General features: G+C 40.5%; 1 protein-coding gene across 1 annotated transcript in view; it reads left to right on the top strand.

The window, feature by feature from the left end:
* Positions 1 to 577: 577 nt before the first annotated feature.
* The window catches only part of TNFAIP8 (TNF alpha induced protein 8), a 65319-nt gene continuing 47418 nt past the window's right edge, over positions 578 to 18478 (top strand). Inside the window, exon 1 of the mRNA XM_074166827.1 lies at positions 578 to 684. Coding sequence (XP_074022928.1) covers position 684 — 1 coding nt within the window. The 5' untranslated portion in view covers positions 578 to 683. The remainder of the gene's footprint in view (positions 685 to 18478) is intronic.

Genomic DNA, 18478 nt, shown 5'->3' with positions numbered 1-18478 from the left:
ACTAGCTTTTTTAACCCCTTGTCTGCTTCGCTTAATCTTGGAGGCCTGTGAAGGTCCTGGGGAACTCCACTTCGCTACTTTTCCCACCCCTTGAAGAGGCAGAAGGAGGAGGACCCTGCTCTGGTCACACACGAGGCAGCAACTGTGAAGAAATACCTCAACATACAGTTCACTAGAACGGAAGAAGAGTTTTAGCTGGGGTTTGCCCTTGCAATAATTGAAACTCCTTCGCCAACAAAGACGGGAAAGAAGCAAAGAGAAGAAGTACCCCAAAACCTAGCACCAAGTTTTCTCTGCGGGCGTGTTTAACGCGCATCCAACCCCCCTCCCCCCTCCCCCGTCTCCACCTGGTGCTTCCTCTCCGTGTGCCCGGGGGGCCGCTGACCGAGCTGCCGCCCGCCAGCCCCGCGGCTCAACGAGCTGTTTGCCCGGGCGGGAGCTGCCGGTGCGGGATTAGCGACGGACGGGCAGGGGCTGCCCGGCCTTCCCCTCCCCGCCCGCCCCGGGGCCAGCGGCGGCGGGCAGAGCCGCCCCTCTCCCGCCCGCCACCGCCGCGCCCCGCCCCGCGCCTGAGGGGAGCCGGGGTTGCCTCCGCCGCGCCCGCACCGCCTCGGCCGCGCCGCTCCCGCCGCTCCCGCCGCCAGCCCCGAGGAGGCGCCGCCGCCCCCGCTCCGCGCCCACACAGTAAGTGCCGCCGGCTCCTCGCCGCGGGGGTCCCGCTCCCGCCGCCACCGGGCAGCCCCTTCTGTCCCCTGCCGAAGGAGCGGGCGGGGCGGGCCCGCGCCCGGCTGCCCCTCAGCGGCCGGGCCCCCGTGCTTTTCCCGCTGAGGGGAGCGGCCGTGAGGTGGGGTCAGGCTGCCTGGCGGCTGCAGGTGGCGGGGCGGCGAGGGGAGGCAGAGCTGGGCTCCCAGCGCCGCCACGGAGTTTCAGTACGGGGGGCGAAGTGGGGTGGCCGGGACGGAACTCGGGAAGCCCCCGCGGGGCCGGGGCGCGTCGCCGCCGCCTCCTCCTGCTCCGGCGTCTCTTGGCGCTGCAGAGCCCCGGGAGCGGCTTTCTCCAGGTGGGAGCTGCCCGAAATCACTCGCGTCGAGAGTTTCGTAACTTAAAAAAAAACAACAAGTATTTGGGTGAAAGTTGCTGGTGGGCTTCTGCCCGGGGACGCCCGACCTCCCTCTGTCGCTCTTCCCGGGCAGCAGGGCAGTTTTCTTCTCTTTTTCCAGAAATAACTTTTGCTTTCGGCCGGAGTGAGCCGCCCCCCTCGTCAGGGTGTGCTTGGGCAGGCACAAACCCAATGTGTAGCTCTTGAGGCAGCGAGCGTGGTAACGCAGCTGAATTCTGCCAGTAAAAGACAAACTTTCCAGACAGAATGTGAGTTTGGCTTTGAAAATAGTGCTGGCAAAAATTCTTCCAGTGAAATTAGTTTGTGTCTTGCTTGCATATTGCTAATTAAATGAGAGAGATGATGGTTCAGCGTGGGCTTTTCCTTTCTAGCAATTTGGATGGCCAGACTCTCCATGCTGGAGGTCTGCGCGTCTCGAGAGGAGCATGTTCCCAATCTCACTTGACCGCATATGTGCGCTGGCGAAGCAAAGCGCAGTCCAAATGGTGTTTTGCTCTGCACGTGTCTGGCTTCAGTTATGCTCCTTTGCAAATTAATTTCATGTGACTGGCCAGTGAAACTACTTGGGTTAAAATCTGCCAGGTCCAAACTTCTCCGAGCAGTCGGATACACCAGCCGAGGAACTGTCGCTCACACTCGCTGGCTTATCTCTTGTCACCTCCAAAGAGGAAATCTCCTTTGAAAAAGCGCTGGTAGCGGAGCCGAGCGCTTGCAGCCCTTGCGACAGCAGACTATAGCCTTTCGGTTGCCACAGACCACAGGTCTGGTCTGAAAAGCGTCGCTGGTCTGAACCTAATCGCTTGTGGACATCACTGTGAGATCCAGAGTGACTGTTCCTCACTGGCAGAGCCAAGGCGGGTATGGCAGGGGCAGCACAGGTCAGGCTGTGCCCTGTCTGTGAAGCCTAGATGGAATCCTGATCCTGCACGCTGTTCCTGTTCCCATGGTGGGAAGCACATTAGATTAGATGGATGTTGTTTAAAAACATAGGAAAAAAGATTGACACTGGGTATTGCTTATAACTCTTTCGTTTAATGGCTTTTGGCAGGAATGTTTATTTCTTTGTGGTGGAAGTTTCTGATTATTATTTCTACCTTGCAGTGTTTAGTGAGCATTTTAGTGCAAGTCTGAGCTATTATAACTTGAAATTAGACTGAATGCATTCCCTTCCTCATCGTGTTCCTTACATCCTTGCCATGTGTTAGTAGTGCAAAAATGTAACATTGTGTGTTTGCAGACCTCAAAGGTTTAACGTAAATAAAGAAGTCTGTGATGTATATGCATGTCACACCAACAGGATACATTTTTACCTTTACCTCACTAAAAAAATTAGGAGGAAGAGGAAAACCCGTTCTCAAGGGAATCAGCTGCTTAAGTATTAGAAGGTGTTTGGATGTTCCCCACTGTTTCATCCCAGGAGTCTATTTTCTAAGAGGTGGGAATCATCTGCTGTCTGTTAAATAAACCACCTAAAAGTTTGCTGAGGTTCTAACAGGAATTTGTAGGAAAAAAAATCCATTGAGGGAGAGTTTTGCAGTGCAAGGAGGTCCAAGACCTTTATTTAGAAGACAAAACTTGGTGAACTTGGAACATGCTTAGAAGCAGGAAGAAGGAACTAAAATGTTCTAGCACATTTACCTACTTATTTTTATTTAACCTGGAAGCAAATTTCGTGTGGAATATTATCAAAATAAAAGTTATGGCGCAGATCTTTGCAGAAGCACAAAACACTGAGGCTTGAAATGGAAGTCACTTGCTGTTTGCCCTGACAACAGGAAGCTGCTCATTTCCGTTAAATAGTAACTAGCCTAATCTGACTAAACCTAGATTTCAGTGTACTTTGTGGTTTAATTTGCCTATTTTGAATTTTCTTTAAATACTTGCTGCTAGGTAAAGGATAATAATTGTTGCTTCAAATGGCTGAGGAAATAATCAAATGTTGAAGAAATCTCAACCTTGGTAAACTTCTTATTCCAGAATATCAAGAGAAGTCCTCCAAGTGATGGACATTAAAATGCCTAATAATCTCTAAAGCAGATAATGCATCCTTAGAGATTATTTTTATACAAATAATAGAAGTACTGAATAACAAAGAATGGTATGCAAACAGCGGGTGGATTGAGAGAAGTTACATCTTATGAGGAACTTTCTTCCAAGCTGCAGATGTTCACTCTTGAGTTTACCTCTTAATAGCAGGTTTGGCCTAGAATTTCCCCCTTTTTTTTTTTTATTAATTGTTTTTCATGAACAGGAAAAAGATAAAAAGGAAAAAAAAGTTACCAAGTGATATTTCTCATGATCTTAACATTGGATATATCCACTTAGATTACCTGCTAATCTAAATGGTTGGTAGCATATTTTTCATAGGTTTTACTGTATTGATTACCTTCTAGCAGCTTTGACTACTGTCTAGGTAAATTTCATTTACAGCTTCTTACATCACTGAGATATAATACAAAGCATTTGGACTGTTCTTTAGTTCCTTTCCTTTTTTTTTTTTTTTTCCATCCTTTGTAGGTACGTTTCTTGCGATTTCTTCTGTTTTCCCACCTTTAGGTTGATTGTTCAAACTACTTTCATCTTCCTCCACTGACAAATTTATTATGCTTTAAGTTGGGTTTTGTGGATCAGATTGATCTGATGAACGAAACAAAATTTAACTGAAAATAAGGAATATAGGAAGAATTTTCTGACAGGGAATGTATACCTTGTATACAATATATCTTGAACAAGCATCAAGACATATTCCAGTGATGTGTATCTCAATTTAACAAATTCTAGTCTCTTATCTGTTGTTTGGAGTATCGATACACAGAATGTAGTGCTCCAGGAGCTGATGATTTAATGGCAAAATAACTTACAGACTTTTTCGGGTTGGCTTGGGGTTTTTTTGTGTCTATATGTTCACAGCCATGAGTAGCCATGTTGTCTGTTTGATCTGTACTAGAAAATGTTGGCAACATTTTTCAACTGTGATGTAGCAGAAAATCTAGTCCTCTTTATTTGAGACTGGCTCCATAATCAAAGAAAGTGAGTACGACTGGAAATTAGTTACGGGGTTTTTTTCTCTCTTGTGCCTCCAGCATCTTCAGATCATAAGACCCAGAATTAAATGTTTTGTGTGGTCAAGTAAAAGTTAAGATGGCATTTTGTCAGTTAAGCAAAGTGAGCAAGAAGTTTCACTCAGCTTTTTTGCACTTTCTTTCTTAAATAATGCTTTGCTCCAACCCGAATTTTCTTTTTTAACTTGAAGACAGACTGACCTCACCCCCACTGAGGAGTGTGAGCTGAGTGCACTGAGACCAGGGTATGTAACTTGCAGAGCAGTAGCACATGCCTGTTTCATTAGCATCTCTGACAAGTCTCAAAGAAGGGGAAGAGTACAGAATACATGATTTAAATTAGAAGCTAATAATCAGGCGCTTCAGGTGCTGTTCTCTGAATTTATCATTCACACTGTCATTTGGAGACAAAACATCACTTCTTTCTTTTTCATTATTTCACAGTGGTGGTTGCTGGGATCTCTGCGGCAGCCTTGAATTTAATAAGGCAGGTGTGTGAGATGGAGTATCAAACCAAATACATACCCTTTAAATGATGCAAGTTAAAGCAGTTACTTAACTTCAGTTGTGTTTTTGTTTAGAAGTCCAGATGGTGAAAAGTTAAGTGTCTCAGCTGTTGAGCAAACCTTACAGGAACTTCAGAGGTGTTACATGTCTTTTAGGTGATAAAACCATTAGTTGGCATTGACAAGTTAATAACATGTATGTTGAGGATTAAGTCTAGAAGATATCAGTGCCAAAATCTGCATTTCTTTCAATGCTTTCTCATTAACTAAAAGCTTATCTCCTTATAGGTGAATTTTAGGATTTAAATATGCCTGGCTTAATCCAAGATCTCATTTTTCTTCCAGAAATAGGCTTGGGTATTTTTAAATATCTAGTTTTGAAGTTCAATTTATATTATAGGAGCAACAAAACTAGAGGCATTAAAACCTAGCATTTTCTTCCAACTTATGGAATAATGCAGTGAAGAATACAGTAGTGTTATCCTACGGAAATGAGGCTGGGTGCAGTCATTGCTAATGGCAGTTATTTGGATACGTGTCTGACAATGAGTGGTAGTTGTTAAACCATCTGGAGGGGGTGTGTGTGAGCAGTGGGCTGGGCTCTCTACATCCGCAGCAGAGTACTCGGGCCTTTTCATGTCCGGGTCTGCAGGCCCCAGAATTCGGAATGAACTGGTGCAAGTTAATATTTGCCATATGAATTTGATATCTATTACCTGCGTCCATGGCAAAAATTTTATTGTGTGGTGTGCTTAAGCCTTCCTCAATGAATGACTTAATTTTACTTTTTTTTAGGCAGTATGTCTGAATTCTGTGCCTTTTCTAAGAAGCTGGTCCTGAGAGCAATTCAGGAAAGTAAAGAGCAAAGCAAACTGTTTTAATCAAAAGTGGCTGGTGTTTGATAGTTGAAGTTTTTACGTGCTTACTTTCTTTTAGTGTCTTCACCTGATATTTATAATCTAACTTTCTGCTAATCAAATATTTTTATAGAGACAGTATGGGTTTTCTTGTTTGGTGTTTGTCTGCAAAAGTTACTGGGGCTCAGACATATTCAGAACTGGCTGTCCTAAATAGCTGAACTGAAGAAAACCCTGTAATTGTATTCCATATTATTCCTCTATGTAGCAAATAGCTGTAAAAGGGTAGAATATATTAAGCTATAAGGTACTGTGAAGTGGGAAAATAGGCTTCAAACTGAGAAATCATACCTGCATGTGGTTATCTTCAAACATGTTTGTCTCTTGAACTTTGAAGTTGAATACCTCATTTGTGAAGAAAATAATAAAAACCTGTCCTTACCAGTAACTGATTTTCAAGCCCTTTATCCTCTTCAGCATACATAGGACACACAGATAACATAATAAAATTGGCTGTGTTGAAAGTCATTTTAAGTAGTAACATAGTAAGTGATCTAGGAAGGCAAAAAAACCCCTTTCATCTCTTAGGAGAAAAAAGCTTTTAAGAAGACATGCTAACGTGGAGTTTAGAAAACAAAATGCTACCACATTTCAGTGATTGATTTGGAAACATGTCTGTTACTACTTTAATTCTCCATGAAGACAAATTTCCCTTCGGTTTCCAGCTGATGTAGGTTGTTTTGGACCCAGTTCCCTTAGAGCAGTGTCAGTCACTTCCAATTTGATGGGTAGTACTGACCTTTTAAAAGTATGTTGGAGTTACTGCAGAATATTAAACTTACCTGAAGAACTTATCTTATCTCAAGTACAGCTGAAGTTCTGGAATTTAATTTGTAAATTCTGAAAAAAAAATATTAAAAAGTAGCTTTCAGGTGATGAGGAGCATTACCTGTCAGAAGTCTGTTGGGTGGGTGTGCTCTCTAGCACTCCAGGCATAAATATAGTGCTGCTGTCACTCAGTCCTTAAAGAAACAAAACCTTAAATTCCTGCTTTCCCCAGTTCTGCAGCAATCTAAGACATAACCAAGTCATTGGTGTCACTGTAATATTGTTTACGGAGGAGGAGGGGGATAAAATAATCTGTACCATTTTCTTATGGACATTGAAAATTTCAACCTTTATGTTGGAAGCTGACTACTAAAATAAAAGATTTGCCTGGGCTCATAAATCTTGCACCATGTTGTTCTGATTTCATAATGTGTGTTGTGCAGCAGATCCTTTTTATCCATAAATGGTCCACTGTGTAGCAGAAGGCTTTATCCCCATTGGACATAAATAGCGAAATGATCCTAAAATATAGCTCAACTTCTTTGCTGCAATGTCTGAAGTAAATAACTGCCTCTTGACTTACTGAAAGCAATCGGGTGTTATTTTTATTCAAATACTTATGAAGGCAGTTTTGGTGCCGCTTTGCTTTGAGAAATGAAGAGGAAGTTGCTGCGATGTTAATTGCTATTAATAAAGCATCACAGTTTTATATGAAGCTGTCAGTTTTTAGAGCTCTCTGTGGTATATTGTGGTTAACTAATATGAAATATGTAGCAAAAACATATCTCCATCTTTCCCAAAAGGTTTTGTAGTTTTTTTGGATTATTTAGATACTGTGGTTTCACAATGCCGTACAGAAATACTAGTTGGTACTGAAGGGTACCTGTGACTTTCTGACTCATCTGCTGCAGAAGGTACTCTCCAAGTGGTGAGTATGCGCAGGCATAAAAAAACCTAGATAGGGTACGTCTAGTTAAATAGCCTGTAATTAAGCCCTGATTGTAGAGCCCATTTAAAGTATTCATAATTAGATAAGTGTTTATTTATGATATCCTTCCACTTCTTAATAGAAGAGTATTTGTGTTGTGTATTTGCTTAGCCTATTTTCTTTAGCGTATTAAAGTAATTTCCAAGTGCTGTGGAGCAACCTTTGCCCACCTTAGCTGATCCCACATCCTTCCTTCTCAATTGGGAGCACAAACCCTGCATTTTATCAGTGCATATCAGGTGAATTTTGTATTTCATGCTTCTTTACAATGTGAAACAAAAATCAACAAAAATTGTTCAGTAAATACTTGATAAGAAAATTCCAGCTCATCTTCATGTTTTGTAGTCAATAAATGTTGTTACTAAGATTTTATCCAATCCTGCTTTGTATAGTACTGTCTTCATGACTACTAACTGCAGAATTGTTTTATTTTTTTAAAAAAGTTCCCATTCTGAGGATACCTTGCAAACCTACTTGGAGCTTTATGTCCTTGATGTATTTTAGTTGTTGGGTTTATATTGAGGAAAATAATTTGCTACTGTTTGGCCTCCAACTTGTAGTGTTTGGGATTCCAGACATAAAACCTATCTCTCAAGTAGTCTAGACTTGTTCTTATTTATGGTATTTCTAGCACTTTTAGCTGTGCTATCTTTTTGGCATGATTGGAATGATTTTATAAACAGCTAAGGGAGTCTAGTTGCATGTGGAAGTTAATTATGCTTTTTATGAAATTAAAAAGTAGAAGCCTTTTGCATAAGATACAGGGAAGAGGAAAAGGATGTAAATAGAGGCTAGACTAAGACAGACAAAGGTGAGCTTATTTTAGGAGCTTTGAAGTTTTCTTAGCTGTCCAGAACTGTGCAAGTCAAGTTAGAAGAAAGTAGCTGATAACCTTTATCTTATAGTTGTTTAGTTATGGCTACAGTGAAGTACAGACTAGTACAGCTCAAGGACTTTTTGTATCTGTGCTGTTCTTCAAATTTTTGTGTAACAAAATTAAGAAGCTGTGTTGTTTTATTTTGTTAACCTTGTGACGCTGACTCTCTTGCATTTAAGCAAAAAGACAGATCTGCGTTGGTGGGATAACAGGTTTAATATTTCATATCTCCCTCCCAAATGTCTTATAAGTTAATAAAGCAAATTTTATAAATATGTGAGGTTCATTTGTAAGGATCTCTCCTGCTGAAGTCTCAAGTGGATTCAGGATGAGTGTAGCAAAATTTTTCTGAACACCTTCCTGTGGTTTCCAGCAGTTTCAGAATAATTTAAACACACTTAGGGAAGGCTAATGCTTTTTTTCCTCTTTGACTACAGTTCAGTTTTCTTTTCTTGTATCACTAAGTAGTATTTAATGTTAATAATAATGTGGATAAATGACAGAATGCTTTAGCCTCCTATCTGACGAAATAATGAAATAAGATAATATAGATCTGTTACTATGAACAGTGTAATGGGAATTGTGTTTACCTGCCAGCCCTTTTTTTTTGGCCAGTGCTTGACAACATATTGATAGGTAGAATTGTTTCTCATTTGAAGATGTCATTCTAAAAATAGTTTATATGATACTTCTGTATTTCCATGAATTTCATATTGAGATCTGATCTGCTACTTTATGTTAATTCAATTGATTATTTCCAGGTACATCCACTTAATTTATTATCCAGTAAAATGTTTGTTGTAGTGTATTAGATTAATCTTGTGTTAAAAAAAATCTGCAAATCCATTTTTGCTTGGAGCTTTTGGAAATTTATTAGAAGTTACATGTAGTGTTGAATAATAGTGGAAATGTGGTTAACCTTTGAATTGTAGAGAAATCTGTATAATCCAAGCTATGAATTTGTGTTGTACTGGTCTGCAAAACACCACACTGGGCAATGATGCAGAAAGTGTGCTGACTGCAACTGAATGCTTTTGTGCAGATTTGCTAGCAGTATTTGCTGTACACATTGTTTTGAATATGCAGGTGAATAGTGTAAATTGACTTGAAATGTGAACTTTGCTGTTAATACCAGGAGGATAACTGGGGAATAGATGAGGAGGAGTACTGAACGTGAAGTCAGTGATGGGCAATACAATAATGCGCAGATTTTTTTTTTTTATTTATTCCTGTAAGGTATTCAAATATAATCTTGGATAATTAGCAGTTTATACATTTTTTTTCCACTTCAGATATCAAGCTCATTAGGAGAGAGTGCTTGAAGTCTGGATTATTACAAAAAGATCTCTCTCGTGAAAGCATGTTCTAGGTTACATCAGAAGATGAAGAGCACAGGACATGGCCCTTACTATTATCTGCAGTTTGTACAGTGCTGTCCATCTTCTCTGGTATCCCTAAGCACTGATTGTTTGCCTGTGTTTTCCAATAAGCTTTGTGTAAGTTGTTTCTTGGTACCTGTAATTTTTTTAGAAGTTTCTCAGTATTTCACCATACTCATTTTCTAATCACTTAAAGTCTAAGACTTTTTTAAAAAAATAAACTGGACATACAAGAAGTACCCAGTTTTATGTATCAAGCCAGGTATTTAATTTCAGTGGTCACAGAACATTGTGTATTGAAAACATTTTCTGAGTATTTGTGTCCAACTGACGGGGAGTTGGTATTTGAGACCTATAAAACATGCAAGGGCCTAAAAACAAGGTTATGTGCTGCTGTTATTACACAGGAAACCATGTCACGAAACCAACCCTATTTTCTTCTCAAGCACAAGAGTCTATATGTAGGTGACTGAGTTTGGGAGAGTGCATCATTACAGTCAACTTTGAAATTTAGTTTTAAAATGATAGGAAAGCCAACTTCTGTACTAGCCAAGCTTAAACAGAGCATGCACCATTTAACAATCTACTAGTTTTACAACTGTATGCGAGAAAAGTAGCGCAGGAGCCCATAGCTAAAAATGAACATTTTCATCTTTATTTGCCTTACAGCCATGTTGTTTAAATAGTGACTAGTTACAGAGCAAGTCTGAAAGTTGGTGTTCTGTGTCTTGATGACAATGAATACATTGATGGAGGAGAATGGCAATATACGGATAGGCAAAGTGATAATTAAATTCCAAACTTAATCCAGTACTGGGGTAGGGATAAGGAGAAAACTCCAGGAGATTAAGTGAACTTCTTGACACCAAAAACAAAAGACTGAAAATAAAAACTTCATGTATGTTTAAGGGTTTGGGGCTTTTTTTTTGTTAATATTTAAAGCTGGATAACACCATAATAATGTAACCTAAAGCTAACCAACAACATTTGACAGCAGTGCCAGGAAGAAAAGAGGTCTTTCTCATAGCCTTTCTTGCTACAGAAGTGGTTTACATACCCAACGTGACAGTTTGAAATTATCTGACAGTGCAGTTTTTTTCTGCACTCAGTGAACTAAGGGCTTGCTATGAAAAAGTGGTAGAATCAGTGAACTAAGGGTTTTCTAGGTATTATTTCTGTTTGGGGTAGATATGAACTGAAAGCTCTAAAGGGAATTTCACCACAGTAAAAATGTGTTGAAGGTTTGTTGGCTTTAGAGCACACACTTATATCAAGACAAGCTGGCAGACCCTATCTGTACCATTGGTTGAAGCTCACAACTGGGACACAGCTCTCTGTGGGGGTCGATAACCAGTTTCGTACCTTGGACCGCAGGGACACCTGGAGTAGAAGCACCCAATGTGCCATGACTGTTGTAGGCAGTCCACATCTTCTGCAGGCGTCCTGTAGTGGGGCAGGCACATCACATAAAGTGCCTTGTAAAGCCCTCACGTGTGATGAGATTGTGGTTATCTAGTTGGAGTAGCCCTCCGTCCTCAGCAGTGCTCTGGGAGTGTTTGTGTCTTAGGCATTCAGGAGGAGTGACCAGATCTTCTGAGGTGATGCTGCACATTTGAGGGAAATAAACATTTTTGTCAATTGATGCTACATAAATGGCATGAAGAGCAGTGACCATTGCTTAATTTTCTCTGCTTGGGTAAGTTCAACTGAAGTTCCCTCAAGGGCAATGCTATTGTGCCTAATTTGGAGGCAATTTGTTGAGGTGCTTAGTGTTACTGCAGTGTAACCCTGAAAATAACATGCCTTAAGCTTGTTTATACCTTAAACAAGACCATATTATAATTATGATATTCAAGCTATGGAGCGAGCACTGCTTGCTGAAAGCTGTGTGTCCTGTTAGCAGGAGACCTTAATAGTCAGAGCTAGAGAAATCCCGTACTCTGGACAACCACTCTCAACCCCTATTCTTGAAAGAAACTATTAGGAAGACAATAACTTTCTCCAAAACTAACCATACAAAGACCTGCTAGACTCTGGTAGAATTTTCAGTTAAAAAGCACATTATGACATTATCCACTCTATTCTTGACATTTGGCCACAGAGCATCTTTGACCACTTGTTCAAGTCACCAGTGCTGGTCACCTTAGTTTGGAATCACAGTCCTTTACAAGCAACTGAAGACTGGATCACCAAGATGGATCTGCTTGAGGAATAACTAACTCACAAACAACAATTTGATGATATTTCCCTCGCTGGTACATCTGTTGCTATGTCTGTCCAAATAGAATGGTGGTAACTAGCTCTCAGGACTTGCCATACAAAAGTTGTATCTTTGATTTGAGGTATAGGCAATTCTATGGTGATTCTATAGTTGATTTGAGAGCTGGAGCGTCCTTTTTGTCTGATGACAGCTTTAGGAGATGCGCTGTTGAACGTACCCACATGGAAGATGACAGAGATGTGTGGTGGGTGATGAGAGAGGATGGTGGGGTACGTCTAAGCGTGATGGGCCCCCACCACTCCTGTTACTTCCTCCTTCTGGGACTCTCGGCGTGCACTGAGCCTGCAGCTGAGCATAGCGCTGGGCAATTGTGTCCCAAAAGTTATGCTCCTGTATCTGAAAACTTTATCTGAATACAGTAAGGATTGAAATAGGAAATAGCTGCCTGTACAAACATGATTATTGCTCAACAGTTGTTCTATAATACTTAATGTGTGGCAGCTTATAGCAAAACTAATTCCTGTTTTGGATCTGAATCTTGAAATGAAACTTTCAGTGCAGGATTGTTTTAAGGGAACAAAAGTTAGTCAAGTGCTTCAAAATCATGACCTCTTTTTTCTCTTTAAAATTATTTCAAGGTCTGGTATTTACGCATAATTTAATTTTTAGCTACAAATGGGCATTGATGGAGTAGTTCTGATACTTAAAATGGGAATCCTGAGTCTGTTCACAAATCTGTGTTAGGAAAACAGTTAGAGCAATGATATTTTGGCAGCCCAGCTTAACAACTGAGAGAAAATGGGAAGATAAACTAATGAAGTTATTCTAACAAGCTAGTGAAATAAGAAGATGAAATTCAAAAACTGTGGAAAGACTTCAGGCAATAACTTGCCTGATTCCTTAGTTCCAGCTTTTTTTCCAGTGCTCTGAAGGAAGTAAACAAATTAATTTTACACCCATCTATTCTTGCCATACCTCTGGCACTATACGTGTACATATATACATATAAATGTTTACTCTGACTAGCAAGTTTTGCAGTTCCTCTTTGTGTGATCCTTCCATACCGTACTCATACTAAATTCTTCTTTCCCATGCTGCTCTTCTCCAGAAAACCCTGAGAGATACTTGAATAGCCTAAGACAAAACCAGCCCAAGATGACCCAGTAAGAAATAATCATCACAAAAGGAAAACAGGTTCCTTTTTGAGTACACAAAAATCTTTCATTGACAGTAGAGGTGTGTAAGTGAATTAATGCTGCTGGCTATAGAGCTGACTGTGTGATCCAGGGTAAATATGTTTACTGATGTTGAAGTGTTGTCTGTTTTGAACAAATCTTAACCCAAGCTGAAAAGAGTCTGGTGGAGGAAAGCATTCTCTGTGCAATTTTAAGCTCTTTTTGCTCAACATGAGTGGAAGAGTTCAGACTTTCCTATCTGGATAAAACCTCCTTCCACATTGCCAAAGAGAAGTACTTGGTTTCTATTATGTTTTGCAATCATTTAGATGAGGAGTTTTCAGTAACTGGTAATATTTGATCATGAGTATAATTTGAAATAGTTTTCTTACATAACACATCCATTTTTATATACAGTTTAAGAGGTAATTCATACAAAGCTGAACCTTGTTATACACAGGAACATTTCTCAGACATCTGGTTTTAATGCTTGTTTATTGAATTGATTCGTTAAATGCAAAGTGCTTTAAAAGTTATCTTTCTCTCTATGATTCATATCTCTTCTCTTGATTATTTTTTTTTTTTTCAGAGTTCCAGGTCCAGACAGGTTTCCCTAAATTTCTCTGTAACAGCTGCACATAGTTACACGTACATCAAGTTAGTGTAGTATGTCTGAGTAGTGTTCTCTGTGTTATAATAACATACGGAAATTACGGTGATTAAAGCTTTTCAGTGCTTGGGACCATAAGTTAAATTGCTTCTCAAAACCTAGGTTTTTTTCCCTTGTTCTTTCAATATATCACTTTAAGATTGAAAAAAGTGTCTCAAGATATTCAGACCTGCATTTTCATTCTTAACTTTTAAAATATTTTTTTAGCAAAACTTTAACCCTGAATTTTCTTGCAATATGCCTACTATAGAGATAATTGCAGCATCCTATCATTTTGTTTTTTTCCTTGACTATGTGCTCCCATTTTTATCAGTATCAGTGAACAGTTTGGGTTGGAAGGGACCTTCAAAGATCATCTAGGTCCAACTCCCCTGCCATGGTCAGGGACACTTTTCACTAGGCCAGGTTGCTCTCAAAGGCCCATCCAACCTGACCTCAAACACTGCCAGACATCCACAGCTTCTCTGGGCAACCTGTCTCAGTGTCTCACCCCCATCATAAGAAGATTCTTCCTTATATGTAATTTAAACCTACCCTCTATCAGTTTAAAACTATTACCCCTTGTTTGGTCACTTCAGGCTCTAGCAAAAAGTCTCTATCTTTTTTTTAAGACTCCTTTGAGTACTGGAAGTCTGCAAAAAATTCTTCCCGGAGCTTTATCAGGCTGAACAACCCCAACTCTCTCATTCTGTCCTGATAGGAGAGGCGCTGCATCCCTCTGATAATCTTTGTGGCCCTCCTCTGGCCCCGCTCCAACAGGTCCATATCTTTCCTGTGCTGAGGACTCCAGAGCTGGACACAATACTCCAGGTGGGGTCTCACCAGAGTGGAGTGTAGGGGCAGAATCACCTCCCTCGACCTGCTGGCCACACTTCTTTTGATGCAGCCCAGGATGCGGTTGGCTTTCTGGGCTGCAAGCGCCCATTGCCAGCTCATGTGCAGCTTTTAATCCACCAATCCCCCAGGTCCTTCTCTTTTCTCCTAGTGTAGTTTTGGTGGGAACTCTCTTAATCATATTTAGTACTTAGAAACCCAAATATCATTTTGGCATATTTCTAATACTTGTAAGGACAGAATGCATTTTCTAATTTTCTCTATTTTTCTTTTAGATTCCCTTGCATGCGTGTGAACATGTTTACAGTTCCCACCACTGTCCTTAACCTGTGCAGCTAAAATGTTACAGATGTGCAATAGCTGGTTCTAAAAAGAAAGGCCTTGTAATGAAAGTCACACGTTATTCTGCTTTAAAACCTGCCGGTCTGTATTACCTTCAGGGAAAATTTGCTTAATTTTCTGAAAAGCAATGCATGGCCTTAATCCTTTAGGAAAGACAAGTACTAAATGAGAACAGTGAAAATGGTCATTTAACTGTGGCAGGTGACGGCCTCAATGGCGTTGACTACATCCTAGTGCTGTAAGAATTGTCAAGGAAAATTTAATTCTATTTATGATTTTCCCCTGTTTAGAATGACGTACCTGCATGTGGAATAGAGTCCCATTTCCAAAAAGAGACATTCCTAGCTAATGCAAGACAAGATGGAGGTTGTGTGAGGCTTAATTAATTTAACGTTTAGCTAGGAAACTTTCAGATCCTTGTGTTGTCATGTAAGCATTTAAGAATTTTGTAATTTTTTGTTAAAAAAAAAATTTGAATCTACATCAGAGTTCTAGAAGCTTTGAATAGGAAAATGTTATCTGTTGAGGTCATTTAGAAGAAAGAAACACTTCAGTGCAGAGTACTCCACCTTTCAAAGGAACTAGGGTTTTTTTATTTATAATCAGAATGTATTTTTGGATTGGTTCTGCGTATTTTTGTATTTCTTATTCTGGTGGTTTTTTTCTTAAGATTCCTGTTTATGCGTAAAGCACAGCTTGACTGCAGAAACACAGGCAGTGACTCCTGAAGTACAACATTCACAGGTTCCCTTTTACAGTTTTGATAAGAAGGTGCTGCTTCAGGGAATGCGCCTCTCCTGTCTTGCAAGAACACCTTTTTTTGTTTGTCAGCCATGGGAAACAAGCGCTTACAGCCCTTTCACGTTTGCTTGGGTAGCATATGTAGATTGGGAACCTGTTTTTCGGTGGTAAAATTATGGAAATTTGTAATTCTGCTGACAAATTATTTGCGTAGCCTAGAATGAAATTCTAACTAACTCAAAATAGCAATTAAAGCACCTCCTTGTGTTAACTACAACAACTGGCACAAGACAGCTGTAAGGAAGTGTACTTTGTCAATATCTATATAATAAGGAAATTTTACAAAGTGTCCTTTGGATAACGTCATTATTTGTTTCAAATGCATTAAGCTTTGCAAACGTTACCTGATGGTAAAGAAGACTAGTTATAGCACATTCCAGGAAGTGCAGCTGTTTGCCCTCTTGCAAAATAATGAACATATTTGTTGTAGAGACTGTGCAAGGAGACGAATCCCCTGGTGACTGATACCACTTTCCTTAGCGGTGAACTTGAAGCCAGGAATCTGAACTGTTAAGAAACTGCTTCAGCCGATGCGTGTTAAAACCAGCATAAGCTTTTCCAGTCATAGACTGAAACCAACTCTCATGCTGCAGTCGTCTGCCACTTTGACTCAGATTCTTCTCTTCCATTGTTTTTCATATAGGAACTGTAAAAAAAGTTACTTCTCAAGCTTCTTTCATGAAAGAAACTAAATTTATAATATTTGAAGCCAGTTAAAATAATTTCTGACATGTCAGAAGTATAAAAGTGTCTATGACTTTACTAAATGTTGATTTATTTTTATTTATTAGGAAGATAAATTTAAAGAAATTTAACTTAAAAGGTGATATTAATAATATCAAGTTAATCAGAATCAAACTAATTATGGGCAACTTTGTTAGTTCCACTGGCTGTGCAATTTTTAAAAAATAATATTATGTCTTTGGAAATAAAAGTCACTACTGTTCTTCAAATAATATTGAATACTATCTACTTCAGTTCATAGAAAATCTGTTCTACCATTTTATCACTAATCATCTTGGGATGCATGCTAAATATTTTTGCTAATGTTTATGGTGTTAGCTTGAAATTGGGTGACACCAGAATTTTTGCCTTTAATAATTAAAACACCCGCTAATTCTTTTTTATAAGTTTTATAAGAAAGAGGGGTTTTGCTTTTGTCCTGGTCCTGTATACGCTCATACCGATTTCATGAGGCTGGTGGTGGCTGTATTGTAGGAAGAGGCAACTGGAGGAAGCCTGTCTTCTCAATCACTGGCTCCAGGTTCCTCTGTAGCCAGCAGTGGTGTCTCGTGGTGCGGCCAAACCTCATTTTAATTCTGCACAGGTGCTAGCCTCCTCTACAGAGGCAGGTGGAGGATTGCTCTAGTACTGGAGGCTTCTGATGTTTAAAGTTTTACTTGTTTTCTGTGACTGGTCCGTTCTCATGTGTTTGCATGCTGGCCTATGAGCTGAAATAATTTTTTCCGTTACCTGCTGTTCAGCCCTTGGATGTTTTTACAGACTGAGGTCTTCTGTAATGAGCTTGCTTGTTGAAAGAGTAATGCCAAACCCTTCTGCCTGCTGCTGCAGGATGGGCACTCCCTCCCTTCCGCTGCCACGCTCCTCCTTTGTGTTTCCTCTGGTTTGAATTCTGCTGTCCTGAACAGCGTAGGTACATACATACTTTTGTTTACATACATACATATACATCTGTCATAAATAGCATCTTCCGACAGAGTTCTGTCTCTGCTGGGATCACTTCTCATGGTTTTTTCTTTTCTCTTCTTACTGGAGAGAGACTGGTTGGGCTCCTCTGCTAAGGGTTTCATGGTGCAACAGGCACAGATACACCTTGGTGTTAACTGTCGTTGTATTGCAGCAGCATTCCTGGTACAGCTTAGGAGGCTAATCATTGACATGCAGGCTTATCTGGCTGCATTACCATCCAATGTTATGGACATTATTAGCAAACATATGGCAAGACATGTTTTTGTTTGTGCTCAGCTGTGAAAGCTGCTCTGAGCAGTGTGTGTGTGGTGGTGTAGCAGATGCATTTGGAACTCAAGGGTGTATGGGGCTGTGAGGTCCTGGGTGGCTTCAGTCCTGCTGTGTGCTCAAAGCTGTGAAGTCCTGACTGAAGCAAAAAGAGATGAGGCACGTTTGGCTTCTTCTCTTTCTGCATGTGAGAAACACTACAGGCCACTTTGTTAGCAAATGTTGGCAAGATTCACCCATTTGAGACAATTGCAAGAATGGTGGAAAATCTATGGGCAGATGAAGTTATCCTTGTTTCAAGCAAAGAAAATTAAACAATGTTTGTTCTGAGCACACGCTGCTGAGGTTGCTGCTCCTCTAGAGTTGGCTTGAGGGTGAAAAAGGCCCAGCTTAGTAAGATAAATACCCAGTCAGAAGGGGAGAAGCTCAGTGACTTTTTTTTATTTTGAAAAATACATTTCAAACATCAATAGGTGTCGGGATTGTGGGTGTGTGAGCCTCAAAGGAAGCCTGTGGGCTGAGCACTACGCTGGCATGATCCTAGGCTGTTGTGGGGAGTGGTTCTGGTGTCATCTTCTTGCCCACCTCCACCAGGAGAACCGGGTGCTCTGCAATGAAAGAAGTGGTTGCTGAAATGAACGGCATCAGTCACCGATGCTGACAAGGCAGGTATGATGCAATGACAGCCAAGCTAGGGACGTTGTTGTGGCAGGCCTAAATTTGGGTCTTCAGATGGTCAGAATGCTGGAAGGTTGGGTGCAGGGTGAGTAGATAAAAAGAAATGTGATGCACCTAGGAAAAGCTGTTGAGGGCTGGTGATGTCCCTTACTTACCAAGCATG

The sequence above is a fragment of the Numenius arquata genome, chromosome Z, assembly GCF_964106895.1.
Source record: "Numenius arquata chromosome Z, bNumArq3.hap1.1, whole genome shotgun sequence".
In the NCBI taxonomy this organism is placed as follows: domain Eukaryota; kingdom Metazoa; phylum Chordata; class Aves; order Charadriiformes; family Scolopacidae; genus Numenius; species Numenius arquata.
Note: the sequence above shows the minus strand (reverse complement) of the source record. Positions and strands in the feature narration are given on the sequence as shown.